The sequence below is a fragment of the Tauraco erythrolophus genome, chromosome 14, assembly GCF_009769465.1.
Source record: "Tauraco erythrolophus isolate bTauEry1 chromosome 14, bTauEry1.pri, whole genome shotgun sequence".
NCBI lineage: Eukaryota > Metazoa > Chordata > Aves > Musophagiformes > Musophagidae > Tauraco > Tauraco erythrolophus.
The window spans coordinates 7415792-7433562 of NC_141478.1; the positions used below are offsets into that span (position 1 = coordinate 7415792).

Below are 17771 nucleotides of genomic sequence, written 5' to 3' on the forward strand. Positions count from 1 at the left end.
ACTTGCTAACACAACACTTTCACACCTGCAGAGAAAGTTTTACTATAAACAAGGCCACTTTTACCACAACAGAAATCATAATGCAAGCCTGACAAGAAAACTTGTCATGGAAAGGACATAATGTTATCTTAATTTTTGATCAAGAGCTGAATTCAGGGTTAAGGGTTGCATCCCAGTTATGCCACAGTGTGGATCAAGAAGAGAAGCCCATGGAGCTGGTTGCAGAAGCGCTCCCAGCTGCCAGGCACGAACCAGGGCAGAAGTGACACAGACAGGACACTCTGAAGCAGCATTAATGAAAGCTTTGATGGAAGCTGAACTCAGTTTTCACGGTTGGAGGACAACGGTGATTATATAAAGGCTATATACTGAGAGGAGGTTTTCTGACAAGTCCTACTGCTTTTCTCCTCATCTGCTCTGGCTCTGCTGATATCTCTCGTGCTCCACTCCCTACCCAGCAGCAAGGATGTGCCTGGCTACAGCAAATGGGAAGTCAGCTTAAGGAGAAGTTAGAGGCATTTCTCATCAACCAGTACATGAAATGCTTTAATTTAGTAAGCCTTGGGAGGAAGGAAGCCATTTAAAAGGGAACCAACAACATGACCACATTGTATTGTCAATCCACAGCACTTCGTAACAACTCATAAATGATATACCAAGGTACCATAAGCATCTGCAGGTGGAGTTAGGGTCTCTCTAGCACCCAACTAGCAACACTCCAAGCTTGTCCCCAGGCCACATGAGCTGCTTGCTTATTCCCATCTTACACACTGCAGCCCACACAAGAGCTGTCCGTGTCATCCTGCTTATTTGCTAAGTAACACCCTCCTACAAAGCTGTTCACAAACTACTCATTTCTCCTGCCACGTTGTCTCCGTGCAGAGCCAACGGTACGAAGGGGAGCTGCGTGCCAGCTGCTGCCAAACTTTCCGTTGAAAGTGAGGTGAGTCCAAGGGGGTCATGGTGTAAACAGACAAGTCAGGGCTTGAAGGTGGATCTTACATCTACTCCCATGCGAGAACCTGGTTATTACCCGAACATTTCCTGTGTGAAGAATGGGGTGTGGAAGTTGTGAAGGGCAGATTTGTGACATCTGCATGTTCAAGTTTGCAGTCCTGAGCAGAACACAAGCCATGCAACTTTAAATCCCATACCGTAATATCATGTCCCCATTTTGCCTCTTCTCGAAGGTAGCAAGCCCCTTTCTTTCTGAACAGAAGGTGATCTAGAAGTGTCTTAACACACAGAAAATAACATATAGGGAATAAAAAAATCTTATAGTTAAAGCAAATTAAATAGGAGATCTAGCTAGAACTTGAAGACTTATCATAATCTCACTTGTCTCAACACATTCTCTGTAAAATGGAGATACAGTCAACGAGATGTCTCACTAGATGATGGGAGCTCTGTTCCTTGGGATTCACTATGAAGTGATCTATCAAAAAGCCAATGAACAAATCCATCTCCTGAGGCTGTACAGAGATGGCTGAATTTCACCCCTGTGCCTGCAGGAGTCACAAGAACTCCTGTCAGAGACAGGCACTGAACAGCAGCTGATGGGTTCCCCTCACTGTAGACACCAGACCCTGCAAAAATTCAATGAGCACATGCAAGGAAAACAGAAGTCACCACCTCTTCCACTTACCTACCAGAGTCTGACATGAGCAAAAGGACAATACAAGACAGGTTCCCATGGAGGACCACTGCTCCTACACGAGAGGCACACCAAATTCTGGGAGGAATCCAGAACTTAGGCACTACAGAGTGGAAATGGTTTTGCAGTCAATGTTCAATGCCAAGTCAGAGACATTCACTAACCAATTGGTTAGTGCAGCCAGCATGAGCACTATCTCTATTCGCCTTGTACTTTCCCAGCCCCTGGTTTCTTTTAACCTTGATTTTGCAGGTGCATGACAGACCAGCCAGGATAAGAGCTGCACACGTGGCTGCAGTATTCCCACCACCAGAAGGAATCTGTCACCTCCAGGCACATTCCTCAAAGCCATGCTAAGCTTCACTGGGAGATACACAGCAAGCAAAGGGAAATGAAAGCCACATGCATGAAACCAAGCAAGACCTGTGGGTCTGTGATGGAGAACAGGAATGAGCCCAGTTCAGCCTTGCATGGGGGAAGTGAGAAACTGGCACTCAGTTGCATTAACTGAGAGGGTTTGACTGGTGGAAGGATCATTCTTCATCCAGTCTCACTACCTGCTATGCTAGATCTTTTATCTTCTTTAACCCAAGCCTATTAAAGCCTTCCTTGCAGCTCAATGCCTTGTGTTCTTCCCATCGCACATATCCTCAGCAGATGTTCCAAATTCCATGTTCTCATCTCCTTCCACAGTTCTTCACTCATCCTTTGCAGACAGCCTCTACACGAAGTTCATTCTCTTTATACTAGGCTTCTCTCTGGTTCCCCAAGGTACTAATTACAATATATTTTATTAGTCAGGCACATAACATTTAGACTCCAAATCTGGTCTGCTTTAAATGAAGCTACACACCACTGAAGCAGTCCTCTACAGTCAATAATGGGGAAGATTTTTTTCAAAAGCACTTAAAGTGGCTTTGGAACAAGAGTCCCATCTTCAAAGAGACACTTAGAGTACGTCACTTCTGTCAACGAGAGTATGGCTCAGAAAGCATCTCTGAAATATAATACCCTCAGGCTCTTAAAATCCATCATTACCAAAGAACAAGGAAACTGCAGCCCCAAGTAGTCTTTTCCTGTGAATGCGCAAAAAAGCAAAGGGCTAGATGCTCCAACCTTGTGGTTTCAGGCAGGTGTGAAGGAAGCAGCGATACCATTTAGCTGGCAACAAGGCTCCATCATAGCCCAGGGTGAAGGGAGATGCCTCACAGATCAACCACAGGTAGGATAACACAAAATTACCAGCCCATTAATTCATTTAATTTAACTTACTACAGTAGCTGATAAGAGACCTGGTTCAGGGTCCAAGCCAAGGTACCTCTTTCATTCCATTACAACCATTGTAGCAGCTGAGTGCCCATCATCCCATTTGGGCTAGCACATTTGCTGATGGAGAGAAAAAGCCCAAAAAAGGTCTGGAGAAGTCCATGACAAAGACAGGAAAGGAGCCCAAACATCCCTGGTCTGCATTTTCACCAGAAAATACAAAAAGTAGTTGTTCCTCAGCCAACAAGCATCACCCCATGGGCAAAGCTGTCCTCTCCCAAGTCTGCCACATGTCGCATTGTCCAAACACGAATGAAAACAGATTTCTCTGGGCACAAACACTAGTCTTGACTGACGAAGGGAGTCAGTTTGGACATGACAGCTCTGGACAGCCAGCTGCAAAGTAAGAGCCTGGCTTGAAAACATCATCCACATGTGACAGGAATGTTCCTCTGTTCCTGCCAAGATGCTACCATCAACAGAATCTGCCTAGCCAGTCTTGGCTCAGAGGAAAAAAAAGTTGCTGTTTCCTTATCATTTAATCTCTCACTTGCATGAGCTTTGGGGGCAAGGGAGAGGGCAGGGAAACACACAGTGACACAGGCTCCTGGAAACACTCCATGAACTTAATTTTTTGTGATGCTGTCTGGATACCAAGACTTCTGAGTGTAATCAGGATGCTGAGAATCAAATTGAAAGTGTCTGAATCTATACGCTGTGCACCATAGGGGACAAATAAAGGAAAAAGCAAAGGTCATTTTAGTTTCAATTCACATTTCTAGTGTAGCAAAGTTCTGTGCATCTCAAAGACCCCACATCATGAAGCCTCAGTGCAATGCCTAACAGAAATCCATAGTGTTTTGGTCAAATTTGACATCAGAGTAATCAAATTCGACATTGGAGCAACCAGACACACTCCATTCATGCCAAAAGGCACTGTTAGCTAAACCAGAAGACCTCACTTTGCCACAGGCCATTTGCAGAACATTTTTGTTCATTTTGGCCAACGACCCCCCCAAACACTAATGCCGTCTCAGAGCAAGTCATTTTGAAGATGAGGACGCAGAAGTGTTGAACTGGGACATTACAAGAGAGCCTGGGAAAAAACTTCCCGACATGAGACCATAGAACCTTATACTGATTCCCAGACTCACTGTGGCTTCCGCAAGAAAGAAATCCAATTCAATGAAGCCATATAATGGCTATTTGCTGCAGCCCCACTTAAAGGACTTCATGTGTAAAAGGAGCTCTCCAAGAAGTTAAGTTCTGCCTTCCTACCTCCATCCCAGACTCTCCCATTCTCCCTCACTTGACTCAAAATCCCAACTGCACAGAGTCCTCGAATAGTTTCAAGCCCTGATCCTGAAGAAATAAAAATCTTGTGTCCTGGATGAAAATAAGCCCATTTCTCCAGCCAGCAACTCTCCGGTCCCAGCAACACAGTGAAAGCAGAACTTTGCATCCAGCGTTACCTCCGAGTTGTTACCCTGCCAACCCATCACTCACTGGATACCTGCCCACAGAATACCAAAGATGTAGCTTATTAATGTGGGAGCATTTTGAAAACTCACATGATGACAAGAGACCCTGGGCACTGTTCAGACATATACTTCAAGAGTTTGCAGTTCGAAAATGGCACAGAACTGATTCTAGAGGCTGCCTGCAATATTTCCCAAGAGTCATTATACACAACCACAGTAATTCATTAGGGATCTATTTAAATAAGAAGGCAAAATAAAAATTCTGGCAAAAAGCTTGTCCAGCATTGAATTAAGCTGAAAGATTCAAATCAGTAAATGCTATCTCAGCTACAAGAGGCTACCCCATAAGCCCCAAATGCTTCCACAAGAGACAGCAAGAAGAAATTTGAAACTTCTGCCTTCTTGGTAAGAGCTAACACTGAGATTAAAAGCAACACAGCAGCCTTGATGCATCCTAATCCACAGAAAACACTGGACTTTTGTATAGGCCAGCACTGGAGAAAGCTTGTACAGTCACGCCAAACGACCCAGCAAACCCACAAAGCTGTGCCTCTAGCACATGATTTGCTAGCGTGGCTTAACTTCAATAGCCGTCAAATAACTCCCAAGCTGTTTTTGGAATCCATTCATTCACAGAGATTTGTCAATGCAGAAGTGGCCTCAACTGAGCAAATAAACTCTTGGAAGCCAACTGTTCATCTAGCTCCATGGAATACTTGAAATCTTCCCTTTTCAGCTTTTGCCCTCGAGTTCTTCAAAGTTGGTAAGCCTGAATCCCAAGGACTATGAGAAAGTTTTTCAGTAACCCCAAGCCAGCTCCCTAGATATACAATTTCTTTTTAAAAATAGTATTAAATATCAGATCATAGCAAGAGAAGAAACAAAACACAAAACCCAACCTAGATTGGCCTTGTAGCACTGTGACCCAAGGGCTTCAATTAGCCATGTGTTTTTTGATACCACCTTTTGATGACAGAAATACAGACTTGGGGCCAAACCACCACTCTCTGCATCAAAGCTGGAGAACACGAGACATGGCAGGTCCCTGCAGGAGCAGAGCTGAACTCAGCAGGTGTTCATGGCGCTGAGCACCTCAGACAAGACTGATGACAGGATCACCCAAACTGGCTAATATTACAAAACCAACATCACTGCCCTTCACAAACAAGCACCCCGAGACAAGGCATGCCTTCAGCTAGAGCTCCTGTCCCTCAGCCAGCAGCTGTGCTGACTTCAGACATAAGGACCTGCATTATAACTAGCCATAGGCAGCAGGAAACAAAGTGTGCATCTCATGCAGAGGCTGAAAGGCCCATTGTAATTAACGGCTCTCGGCCTCATACGTTGAGCAAGACAAAAACAAAACCCACAGTTTTCTTTTGCTGGTAAGCCCTGACAAATGCTGCCCACTATTTCTCATGAAGGGCCTACAGGCCCAACACTTTCTCTGCCCATTGCACAAACCGCGGCACTTGGCACAGGCTATGGGGAAGATTAATTCCTACAATAATCCAATTTTAAAGACAACGCCTGCAGGGTAGAACGAATATCACCGTGGTTTAGTCGCACAGACACGTATCTCTCCTTGGGCTGAACCTGCTACTAACCAGTGGCACACCATAAAAACTGGTGACTGTCCACCACGTGCACACAGAATCTAAGCACAGGGAAAACAATTTACCCAACACCAGCCAATATTTCAGCAAAGACCATGTCAGTGCTCAAACACGATTAACACTTTGCTTTAGCTCATGGGTGAGGGTAGATGCCCTCCCAGCAGAGCACAGCAACCATCTGATGAAGACACATTCCCAGAGAGCCTGGGAAAAAGGGGTGGGATGGGGAAAGGTGGTGTTTTAATTTTTGCCTTTTTTTCTCAACATCCAAATCTATTTTAATTGGCAACAAAAATTAATTTTCCCCAGGTCAAGTCTGTTTTGCCTCCAATAGTAATTGCTAGTCTTTATCTCAACCCACAAGCTTTTTCACCTCATTTTCTGCCCCCGTACTGTTAAGGCGAGGAGTGAGAGCGGCTGGATGGGTGTCTGGCTACAGTCCAAGGTTAACCCACCACAATACCTCATCAAGCAAGGTGGATACTCTCTTAAAAGAGAAAAGTTAAAGCTTTAAGAACATGGTGAAAATAGTTTTATTAAACCATGACAATTAGAGCTCTTTCTACAGCTCAGAGAAATGACAAGAAGCAAGCCATAGGACTGGAAAACTGGAAATCCAAACTCAAGCTTTTCCTCGTTAAAAATCAAGACCTAGTTGCATATTGTTATCTTTCTGTTGTTTCCTAGTTACAGGGAAAGAAAGGATCAAGTCCTAATTTGGCATCCCAATACATCATGCAACACTCAAACCGTGTCAGGATGAGAACTGAGCATGTTTCCAGCAGATGAAAGTCATCAGCACAGCACAACAAGCAGCAGGACACCACTAGGGGCATTTCTCCTTCATATTCTTCAAAATCATTTTCTTTTAGTCAGTATTTTTAGCTTCTCTTTTGGAAGCTTCAAACCCTGTCCATCTTCTCCCTTGACATTTCTCAGCGTAGATATGTGTATGTGTACATACAAGTCTAGTATTATTCAGAGGTGTAGGGGACTTGTCCCTGCTACTGTACCAAGCAAGGCACTTGCTGGTCCTCCTGCAGCCTGAGGTTCCCTTCGAGCTAAAGCGTGAGGTTTGGCCCACACTCCAGTATCGTAACACTCTCAAGCAACTCCCTGGTCTTCTGCTAATGACGTGCCAACCTGCATTTGCACGAAGCTGAGGAGAGAAGCGGAAGGAGGTAGCAGCTATTTCACATCCTCCTTCTCAGAAATAAAAACCAAGAACTCTAAAACAGCCTCCTTGCAGCTCTTCCTGTTGAAGTTCTATCGGAGAAAACAAAGACCATTCATTGTTTAACACGACGGGTTGCAATCCTATGAAGTTATAGCATTTTCCTCACTTGCTGTTATTCTTCTAGAGAATTAAAGGGATGAAACAAATCTGAAGCTACAGACAACTCAGAACTCTGTCCTGATAGAGCAAACATACCCATCACTGCTATCCTCTGGCCTTCCTGCATTTGAATGTAGGTGCTCCCTGTTAGCTGAGAGAATGCAAAGCTCTATCTAATACAAGGTCCAAGCAGACTCCAGGAAAAATACTTTTTTTCATCTACATTATATATTTATAGAATAAATAATTTGTTTTAGGAATACAGAGGGCACCACTACCTGGCAACTTGACTGTAAAGCAATTCCACATCATTTCATTCAATTCTTGAGGCATTAAACTTAAAATCACCTTAAAACACACATACACAACATACTCTTCAAGGCTATTTCTTATATAATATTCTATATACTATATTGGTTTTGGATCACCAAAACCAATGCTGATTTCAATTCAGAAAAAAAAAATCATCTAACTTTGCAGTGAGGGAATTTATATACATCCACCACTATACATTTTTAAAAATGAGAAGTTTCTGTATTCTTCCACACCCACACCACACAACCCTTCCCAAACAGCCAAGCTTTTTTCTGTTTCTTTGTGGTAGATTTTGTAGTTGCCTTTTTATTAGGGAAAAAAAAACTAGACAAAATGTTGGATTCAGATGCAAACATCAAAGCACTAAAAAAAAAAACTTGAAAGCAAGTCTGACATAGTTGCTTCAGAAACCATAATGCTGGGTGAGTCACAAAGACCTCAATACAACTGAATTATCCAGGTTCCTTCAAAAACTTCACTGTCATTTTATGGATCACCATAAAAATGAATTTTAAGTCTTTTCCACTTTCAGTAAACCAAAGCATTATGAATTATACAGGTGAACAGCATGCTAAGTGTTTTAAAAGGACATTTAAATATTAAAAATAAGACAATCCCAGCAATCCTTGCCCAGAAAACAGATCATTATGTAGCATGGAAAAACAACTGTGCTCCCACACCTGCCCTCACAGCCACTCATCTAAGTGTCACTGGGCCTGCAAACATGCAGAATTCATCCATGCGATAGCTCCAGACACCAAAAAAATAAAGATGTTAAAAAAATTCAGGGAAATCAGCTGGCTGCTGGGTGAGGAGAAAGGATACTAGGAAGGGAGAGGCAACAGAGAGCAAAACCAGAAACCAAACCACAGCAAATTGCTTTTCTTCTTGAACCATAGAAAAATAAATAACACTGATGATAAATATTCAAACAAACATGAAATAAAGATTTTGCTTTTATGCTGCAAGCAGTCACCTAAAATTGAGTGTGTTCAGGTGTTGCTGCAATACAAGTCCCAGTAAAAGATCTGCAACTTCAATACAACGGGCACTGTGCAACAGCAGAGGCGGGGGCCTGCCTCCCTCACTTCAGTAAAAATATTTAGGGTATCAAAACACAGAAGCACAGCACATTCAGAATAAGGCTGGAAAAGAGAAAGTTGCTAACTGGAGAGTTTAAGAAATCTGATTTTCATTCTGAAGTTTATCCTAGACTTGCTAAGTGAGGAGGGGCAGTACCAGTCATACTGGCGCTGTACATCTCCGTCTCTACATCACAGAATTTAGGGACTGGAAGGGATCTTAAAGAATTATCTAGTCCAATATGATTGCAACTGCATCCCCACTTAAAATTTGGGAAAAATGAATGGTTCCTTTTCTCCATGCTTTGATTCGGCCACTCTGAAATATTTTGGATGCAGGAACCATCTCTCTAAACATTACAGAAAGCTTCCCATCACAGGTGAGAGTCCTCCCAGTACCAATGGGATGAAGCGCCAGAGACTCCGGGAACTCCCTAAACAGCTCGTATTGCTATTGATTGTATCGATAGCGTATGAATTGTGGCAGTGTGAAACCTCTACTTTGTGGAGCAGGCAACGCTATTTGTTTTGCAGTATGTATCTGCGAAGAGACAAAGAGTCTAGTGGCTGCTCCAAGGTGACCTGGAGATGGGACTCTTGGGGTTCTAGTCCTGGTTTTGCTGCAGTTATAATGAAATCTTGTAAATCAAAATCAGTGGCCCACTTTTCTATGCAATAGGAAAAAATGAACTCTTCCGAACTTCACCGGAGCACTTAAAGGAGGTGCTACACAAAGTATTATCATGTGTTTATTTAAGCTTCCTTGGATGATACTTAAAATATATCACTTTGCAGCTTCATCTGGTGTTGATCAGAAGACAAAGCTACACCAATTCATCCAAGCTGCAACCTCACCCACGAAACAGTATGCCATTGTTTAATCTTGCTACCGCGAAGGAGTAACTAGAGACCAAGGAGTGTACAAGTAAGGAAACATTTTAGACTATTATACACAGAGGACAAATTCTTCTTGATGAATTGCAGAATAACTGAAGCAATAAATTTACACTGCTGTAGCAGAACAGAAGCTGGCTTTTGGTCCTTCATGATATCCTGAAACTAAAGGAAAAGAAAGTCCACGCAACCTGAGACACATCCCTTTCTGGAAACCAGGGAATATCTGCTCTCCCTTGCAGAGGAGAGGTATCACAGTTCAACTGAGCCTCTCTGGAACAGGGGTTACATTTTAAAAAGTCACACCGCATAAAGTTACTAAGCAAGAGCTACCCAGACCTTCAAACCAAGGTATTCTCTGATCTAATTCAAGATCCCTTCCAACCTCAGCTGCATTAATACTGCAGGCCATTAAAACTCAGTTGTCACATAGGCACACAGTGAACTCTGAGATTTTGGAAGCAAAGGCTGGCCAAAAGAAATGAGACATTAGTTTTATGACGAATCATAACATTTCTAACAGGCCACTCTTTCTTTCATGGCTTACAAGTATCACTTGGTCCTTACAGAGAAAGGGAAAAACTACCAAACTTTCTGCTAAAAATAATAAAAAAATTAAACACTAAAATCAATTAGTTCACACCACATGCCCTTTGCCTTTAAATGCATTTAACCAAGAAGGCATCAGATTGCTAAGTTTGGATTTATTCTGCAAATAGCACGTAGCATATAATGTAAAAGATAAACATGCTGTTATCTCTACATCATTTCATCTATAGCAGGTAAAAAAAAAACTTTTAACAAAAGCATAAACGCAAGTTACTCACAAGCCTTCCTGGTACTCAAATATCCAACTTACATCTGGATCAGAGTTTGTTTCTACTAATTTATATAAAGTTTTTATGTTAATGAGTCAATGCCACACTTCTAACCCAAGCCCCACTGGAGTCTGAAGGCATCAGAACCCAGAGCTGGATCTGGTTTCTCCTCCACCCAGAAGTAAGAGACCTGAAAAACATCAAAAGGCTTCTTAGAGAATAAATATGAATGCAGTCAAAAGAGCTAGTTTAGAATAACTTTCTGCGCAACTCAGCTGCAAAACAGACAATATTCTCTAATGGGAAAGGCATACTAGAAACAACTTTCCAGAAATAACATTGCCAGCAAAGATATATTAAGGGAAAATGAACTGTAAGCAATAACCAGCCAATGCTTGGCAATCTTCATCCCCACTAAAACATTTATTTTCACTCCATGTTTTTTTTCTCCCCTTAAATACCCCAGTGACAAATAAATTATGAGCATTACAGCTAATTTATTACTCAGCACTGCTGGGGATGGAAAGAAAAAAAAAAGAGAACAATATTTTAAAGCTGATTCTTATTCTAGGAAAATAAATGCTTTAATAAAAACAATAATAAATTCAATGGGAAAAACCGCTCTTGCAGTTAAGTCATTGGACTGAAGCACCTGAAACTGAAATTCCTTGCTCTACCAGCCTCTTCCTCTGCCCACACCTAAGCCATTCGGGCTTTGCTGCTATTAACCAAGCAAAATTTTATCAATAGCTTCAGCAACAAAATCAAGCTCTTAATCTCTGCCTCGATTTCCCCACCTGCAACATTTCTCCCACCCAGTCTATTCAGACTGCAAATACTCAGGGGTAAACTCTATTGTACAGCACCAAGCACAACAGAAAGCTTTGAAGCGTTGCTGTACTATATTAGAATTGTCATTAATGACATCCACCACGCAGAACTCTCCACTGACGTCCAGGAGGGTTTGACCAGGTCTCTACAACAGGAGAGACAACTGCCTTCTGTACTGTAAGAGAAAAACAGTATTATACTTGCTTCATTTAACACAGGAGGAAACAGGGTTGTGCACCAAAGTGACTTAAAAATTCAAGAGCCAAATTCTGCTCTTAATCCCTTAGTTCCCCAGTGCCCACTTCACAGGGCCCCTAGTTCTGCTCATTCCAGCATGAACTCTTTGGTGATTAACTTATATATTTTTGATACTACGATTTTTTTCCCCTGAATATGATATTCTAAAATTTCCATTAATATCCCAAACCCCTATAGCAATAAAAACTGAAGGAGCCTGTCTCAGAGACCACAGACACACACACAGTCTCACCTGAACTTACACAGTACCAGTTTTACAGCAGATAGGTTAAGAGGGCTTCTGCACGCTGCAGTCAAACACTGCTGCACGGACAAAGCTCTAGCCGGGAAGTTAACCGCGGCTCAAAAGTTTTCATTCAGCAAAACACGAAACAATTTGTCATTCATTCCCACGCAAACACCAATGCGCCCTCCTTGGGAGGGACCAATTATTTTGCTTTCCATCTCATGCTCAGGCCAGTCATCCCCTATCACTTGATAAAACACATGAATAGCTGCATTCAAAGCTGCAGCAAAGAGACATCTCAGTAAAGCTCCATAAAAACAGCTATCCCAAGCACACCAAATAACTGTTTCTCAACGCGCTTCCCATATGCGTGCCCTTTATCTAAAGAAGCCCGTGACTTTGGCAGATGTTGGATGCTTGCAACTAGGTCAGTTTGAACCGGAGCGAGTTGAGGCTAAAGGCTAGGGAGAGAAAATTAAATTGTGCTCCTGCTCCACAAACTGTGGCTGCCAAACCGAGCGCTCCTCGCCTTCTGCTAAAGCACCGATTTAACCACTGGCGAGGCAAAAAGATTTGACTGGCAGGGCGATGAAATGCCTTGGTGATAAACTGGCAGGAGTACTTGGAAACGTTATTACCAGTTAAAATATTCCAAAATATAATGCACGTAGAAATCCAGGGGTGGGGTGGGGGGGGACAGGGAGGGAAGTGTTGCCAAGGTGTGTGAATCAGCCTTATCGAAATCCTCATCGCTGCACGGCCGGCATGACTGATCACACTGCTGCATTCGCCTGAAAGGCACAAGGCTCCAGCTGGAAAACGGGGGTTCCAGCCTTTCCATCCTGGTGCCATCTGCACCAGTAATGCTCGGCTCTTTAATCCACGGACCTACATTGCAGGAGAGCAACCGGGGCTGGAAATCATCTGGGCTTTTAAAAGTTGCTGCAAAAACCCCAGAGTAACTTCTGCAGCAGGGATGCCTGCAGACTACAAGCAGCCTTTTCCCCGCTGCCACTGCAGTTGCTGGGAAATTCAAGTTTCCAAAAACACGCAGGAGTAATTAGATGAAGCCAAATAAATGCATACACAAAACCTTACAAGAACATGCAAATAATAGGGTGTATTCAGCAGCCCCAGAAATTACGGCAGCAGCGCAGGCTCGTATTTGCATAAACTATGCAGGATATGGCAGCAAGTCATTTTGGAACATGTGCATTTCGCAAACAGCAAGAGTAGTAATTGACGAACGTTTTGGAATGTGACATTGAGCAAACACTCCCTAAAATTTCCCATAAAGAACCTCAGAGACACCGTACTAATTAACCATAGACTTCCACTGTTGGCATCCTGGGGTATTTTCACTGCTGAGTTCTGTGGGAAAAGAATTGGACTTTATAGATTTTTATCAGCATTTATTATTTATAAAGCCCTGTTGGCAAGCACAATGTTTTATGAACAAATAAAAGTGAATGATCTTCACTTCAAAACCACAAAATGAATGAATGTCTACTTTGTACACATATTCCAGTGGGCACTGCTAGTTTATCGTGCAGAAAACATGGAAAAAAGAATTTTTACATCTCTAAAAAGAAATAACAATATCCACTTCTAAACGTACTGACATGAAAGCCAAACGCAATGAAAACTGAGCTCTTCAATCACTCCTAAGAAGCCAAGCCCTCACCTTGCTTTCTTAACAAGCAGAGTTTCTTGCCCTCGTGGTCTCTCTACTCAGAGCAAAGCAGACAAAAACCAAGGAAACCAACTTGTCTCCGTATAAGGCAAAAAAGGTTTCTCTTCCTGAGTTACAAATAAGTAGGGAAAGTCACATATGTGGCCATGCAAAGCAGAAGTACAAATACAGTACTCACTTGCTGCTGACGGGCTAAAATTAGTAGTTTATTCAACTGCCCAGAACTACACACTGTGCCTGTCCTCTGCAGCATCTCCCTATTTGTCTGTCTTTCTGTTTGCTCTCCTCTTTGTCTCGCCTGCTAATTTGTCCCTCGGGGAGCAGCCCAGCACTCCACCACTGAGCCCAACAGCCCCTGCTAATCCCAGGAGCCTGAGTAAATGAATATCCACTTGCCAGGTTACACCTGGGCAACTCCACAAGGCCTCCCCTGCTTTCATCCCCAAGACAGCACCTGAGAACAGCTCTTGGCCCCACAGGACCTTGGTCTGCAAAAATGATTAGGTCCTCCACACTTTCCACCAAGCATCTTTCCTGCTCCCACTTTCGCTTCCCCACAACACCTGTAAGCACAGCGCTCAGCCCAATTCACTTTAAGCACAGATTTACCCTCCCAAAGATAATTCCACATTTGCATCTGGTCATTGTAGGAAGAGCCACCTGGTATTTGCAATGACAGAAAAGAAATTATACAGGGAACAGAGAAACACTTGCCCAGTGCAGCTGGGCCACGGCTTATGCATGCTGGGGATTGTTTTGAGTTTAGTTTTCCTATTTTTCTTTTTCCCCCCTCCCACTGACCAGTTGTCTGTTACTGTTTGTGGATCTGGCTGGCCACGGGGGCCTGATGTCCTGCTGGTCAGGATACAACCCTGGGGAATGGCAGAGGGTAGGGACAGCAGCACCTCTGTCGAGTTAACCCCTCAGAGGGGGGAGTTGGGACTCTGGGAGCCCCAAGAGCAGCGATGTTTTCCAGCTGGTGGGGCTGGGTGCATGAAATGCTCCAAAGGAGCAAGAGCACTACTCCAGTACAAAGCATGCAACAAGAGTTGGAGAAAACAGGAGAAGAAACGCTAAACTGGTGAGGAGACAGCAATGCAAAGGAGTTTGAGGAAAATGCCATGCCAGGGATTGTTACTGCTGATCCTACACTCAGACACTGTAGCAGAGTGTGCCAACATATAGTCCTCTAGCAAATCTATACATTTCCAGCATCCTGGTGCCCACGGGGTGACATCACCTCAGTGGGCTCTTCCTTGGCCATGACTTTGATGAAGGATTATCCCACACTCATTCACACTGACAGCTCATTTCGCAAGTAGCTCATCAGAAACAATGTATTTACTTACTAAGGTGTTACTCACATAAAAAAAAGGCATGCGCCTGTCTGGCTTCTACAAATTAAGTGATATCCACCTATACTCATATAATGTATAGAGCTACTTAATTTATCTCAACAGATGTGACGTAGTCTCCTTTGGAATTACAAATACATTCCAAATGAAACTTACGTATTTTGTTATATGGAGATGACTGCTAATTTCCATTTCATTTTAATAGGGAACATTAACCATGGTTAGTTTAGCCACTTACCTTGAAAAATTATAGATCACATTCAGTACAAATTTGCATAAGTAGTTTGAGCATGTGTAAGGAGCAGCACTAAATACCGAATACAAGTACGGAATGCGGAGATCTTGCACTTACTGTGTAACATATTACGTGTATGGCCTCAGAAAGCCTCAGAGACTATGAATACATTTCTTTTCCATGGAAACTATAATTCTCAAATCCAGCAAGCTATTTTGAGAAATTTAAATCAACTATACACTTACATCTGCTGGAAGAAGAACACTTCATTTTCACAGGCTGCCTCTCTCAGTGTATACTCAAAGGCGCAAGCACAGCCGTATGGACATCTTCCCAACTCTTCTACTACAGTTCTGCCTCTGACACCAGATCTCACTATGCGGATTCAGCGCAAAAAAGTCTTATCTCGCCTGTTCTCTACCTAACACCAAGACGTGCGGGGCTGCTGTTCTTAACACCGCTGCATCACTTGAAGGGGGCGAGGAAAATCAGTAACGCAGGAGGCATGAAGTAAACGTCTCCCTAGATTTTTCTCGGTATTTATTCAGTGTAAACTGGAAAGACTGGCATGTGATCCGAGTTACTGGCCAGCTCGGAAACCAGGAGCAGTGACCAGCCAGCCCGCACGCACCGGCGGTGCACCGGGGTTCGGGAGTCCAGGGGACCGGCTGCAGAAGTTGCCGCCGCACACGCGAGAGGGACGGCAGAAGGGTAACCCCTCGGCACTGCTGAGTCATTTAAGCCCTGAAACGCTGAGCTGTTGTAAAACCCCCCCGGGGGGTGGTGGGGAGCTGCCCCAGCTACGAGGAAACTTCCCCTCCACTTCTGCCGGCGCATCCCCCGCTCCGCTCCGCGCCCCCCGCCCGGCAGCGGCTCAGCCCCGCCGCGCCGGCTCGGCAGGTAGCGCCGGGGGCTGCGCGGGCCGGCTCCCACTCACCAGGTAGGCTCCCACCGTGCCCTGGGCCAGCATCAGGGCGCACTCGGACACCAGGAAAAGCTGGATGCTGGAGAAGCAGGACACCTTCCTCCGCCGCCTCCGCTGCCGCGGCGCTCCGGCCCCCGGGAGCTCGTCGCCGCCGCCCGCCGAGCCCCGCTTCCCCGGCATCCTCCCGGGCACCGCCGCCGCGGGATGGCGGGCCCCGCGGCTGCTCCGCGCCTTCTTCCTCCTCCTCCTCCTCGGGGGTGCCAATCACAGCGGCAGCCCGCGGCTGCTGCCTCTCCGCCCGTGGGCTGCTGCCATGACCAGCTCGCCGCCGCCGCCACCTCCTCCTCCTCCTCTCTTCTCTCCTCCCCTCGCCCCGCCGCGCTCCCTCTCTCCGCCGGCCCCGCGCAGGCCGGATCCGCGCCCCCGCCGGTGAGGGGCGGGGGAAAGCGCGGGGCTGGCGCCGGCGGAGGCTCCGCGGCGGGCGGAGCGGGAGCAGCAGCGGCTCCGTCCTGGGATACGCGCGGGCTGGCGCGGCTGGTTCTTATCGCCGCGGGAGGGGGCGGCCGCCGCAACACCCACCGCCCCCCCCGCCCCCGGCTGACCCTTCCCCCCGCCGGCTGCTCCCGGTGCGGGGCCGGAGCCCGCAAGCGGAGAAGGCTCCCGCACGGGGCTGGAAGCTTGTCATGCAGGGTGAGGGCAAGCGGCCCCCAAATAGGCCTGGCCCCCTTCTCCTTGTTGGCATCCCCCGGTCTGGGCGCCCTAATTTCGTACTCCTGCAAGTGCTCCTTTCTAAAGGGCGAAGGGAGGCCGTGCAAAAATTGCCTGTTCAAAATAATCCAAAATAGGTGTCGTGCGTTGCGGTGCCGCTGCCACGTGGGTGAGCTTTTGCTCTCGGGGCCGTGCTTCGCGTCCCCGGCCACGTGGCTTTCTGATGGTGCCTTTTTGTTGTCACTCCCACCTCGAGGTCTAATTTCAAGAGATATCTTCTTTGAAAAACCGCTAATCATCACTTCTACTATTACAGATCAAATTCCTTGTTGGCGTAATAGCAAAACCTGATCTGCTTTGCTCTTCAAGCAGTCCTTCCCAGTTCATTTCTGGGTCCGCACTGGGGGCTGCTGACTTCCTCATGTTATTAAGCTTTCAGTTAAGTGGAAGTTTAGGTCCTTGATCCATTTAGTACTAGATTGTCAGCAGCCTTTAAGAGGAACAGTTTTCTGTGGAAACAGAGGTTACATTTTTCAATATTTACTACATGATTTGGATCGTAAATTTCATTTCCAAAGGTGGTTGAGGCTTCGAAACTCCTGAATACCTAGGAAGACACCTTTAAACATGGAACTTAAGAACATGCCAATTTTTCAAGGCATAAGCCAGTCATCACCGGTCACATCAGGAAGTCAAGAGAACTGACATTTTAAATGAGCCTTTTTTTCCTCCCAGCACCCTTTCTGAGTTTCTTCTCCCAAAATATCATCATTGTTTGGGGGCTTTTAGTTTTTACCTTCTTTTATATGAATGTCTTTAATAAAGATGAAGTTGAAAATTAATCTGAGGAGAGACTCCACCCAGGCTGATGAGTCTTTACCAAGCTCAGCTGATGCACATTGCCCCAGCAGACCATTGCTGGAAATAAATGCTAGAGACCTGGCACGCACAGCTGTTGCCCTTTGCTCATAAGCTGCCAGCAGCTCCCTCCCATGCAGAACTTTGGCTTTCCACAGCTTTTCCAGCAGGTCTGGACCATATCAACAGGTGTCGGTAGTTCTATCTACCCCAGGGACAT

General features: G+C 45.1%; 1 protein-coding gene across 1 annotated transcript in view; it reads right to left on the reverse strand.

The window, feature by feature from the left end:
* Nucleotides 1-16171, reverse strand: part of SLCO3A1 (solute carrier organic anion transporter family member 3A1) — a 139934-nt gene extending 123763 nt beyond the window's left edge. The window contains 1 exon segment of the mRNA XM_086620482.1: nucleotides 15998-16171. Within this exon segment, the coding sequence (XP_086476608.1) occupies nucleotides 15998-16165 (168 nt within the window). The 5' untranslated portion in view covers nucleotides 16166-16171.
* Between the last annotated feature and the right edge of the window lie 1600 nt (nucleotides 16172-17771).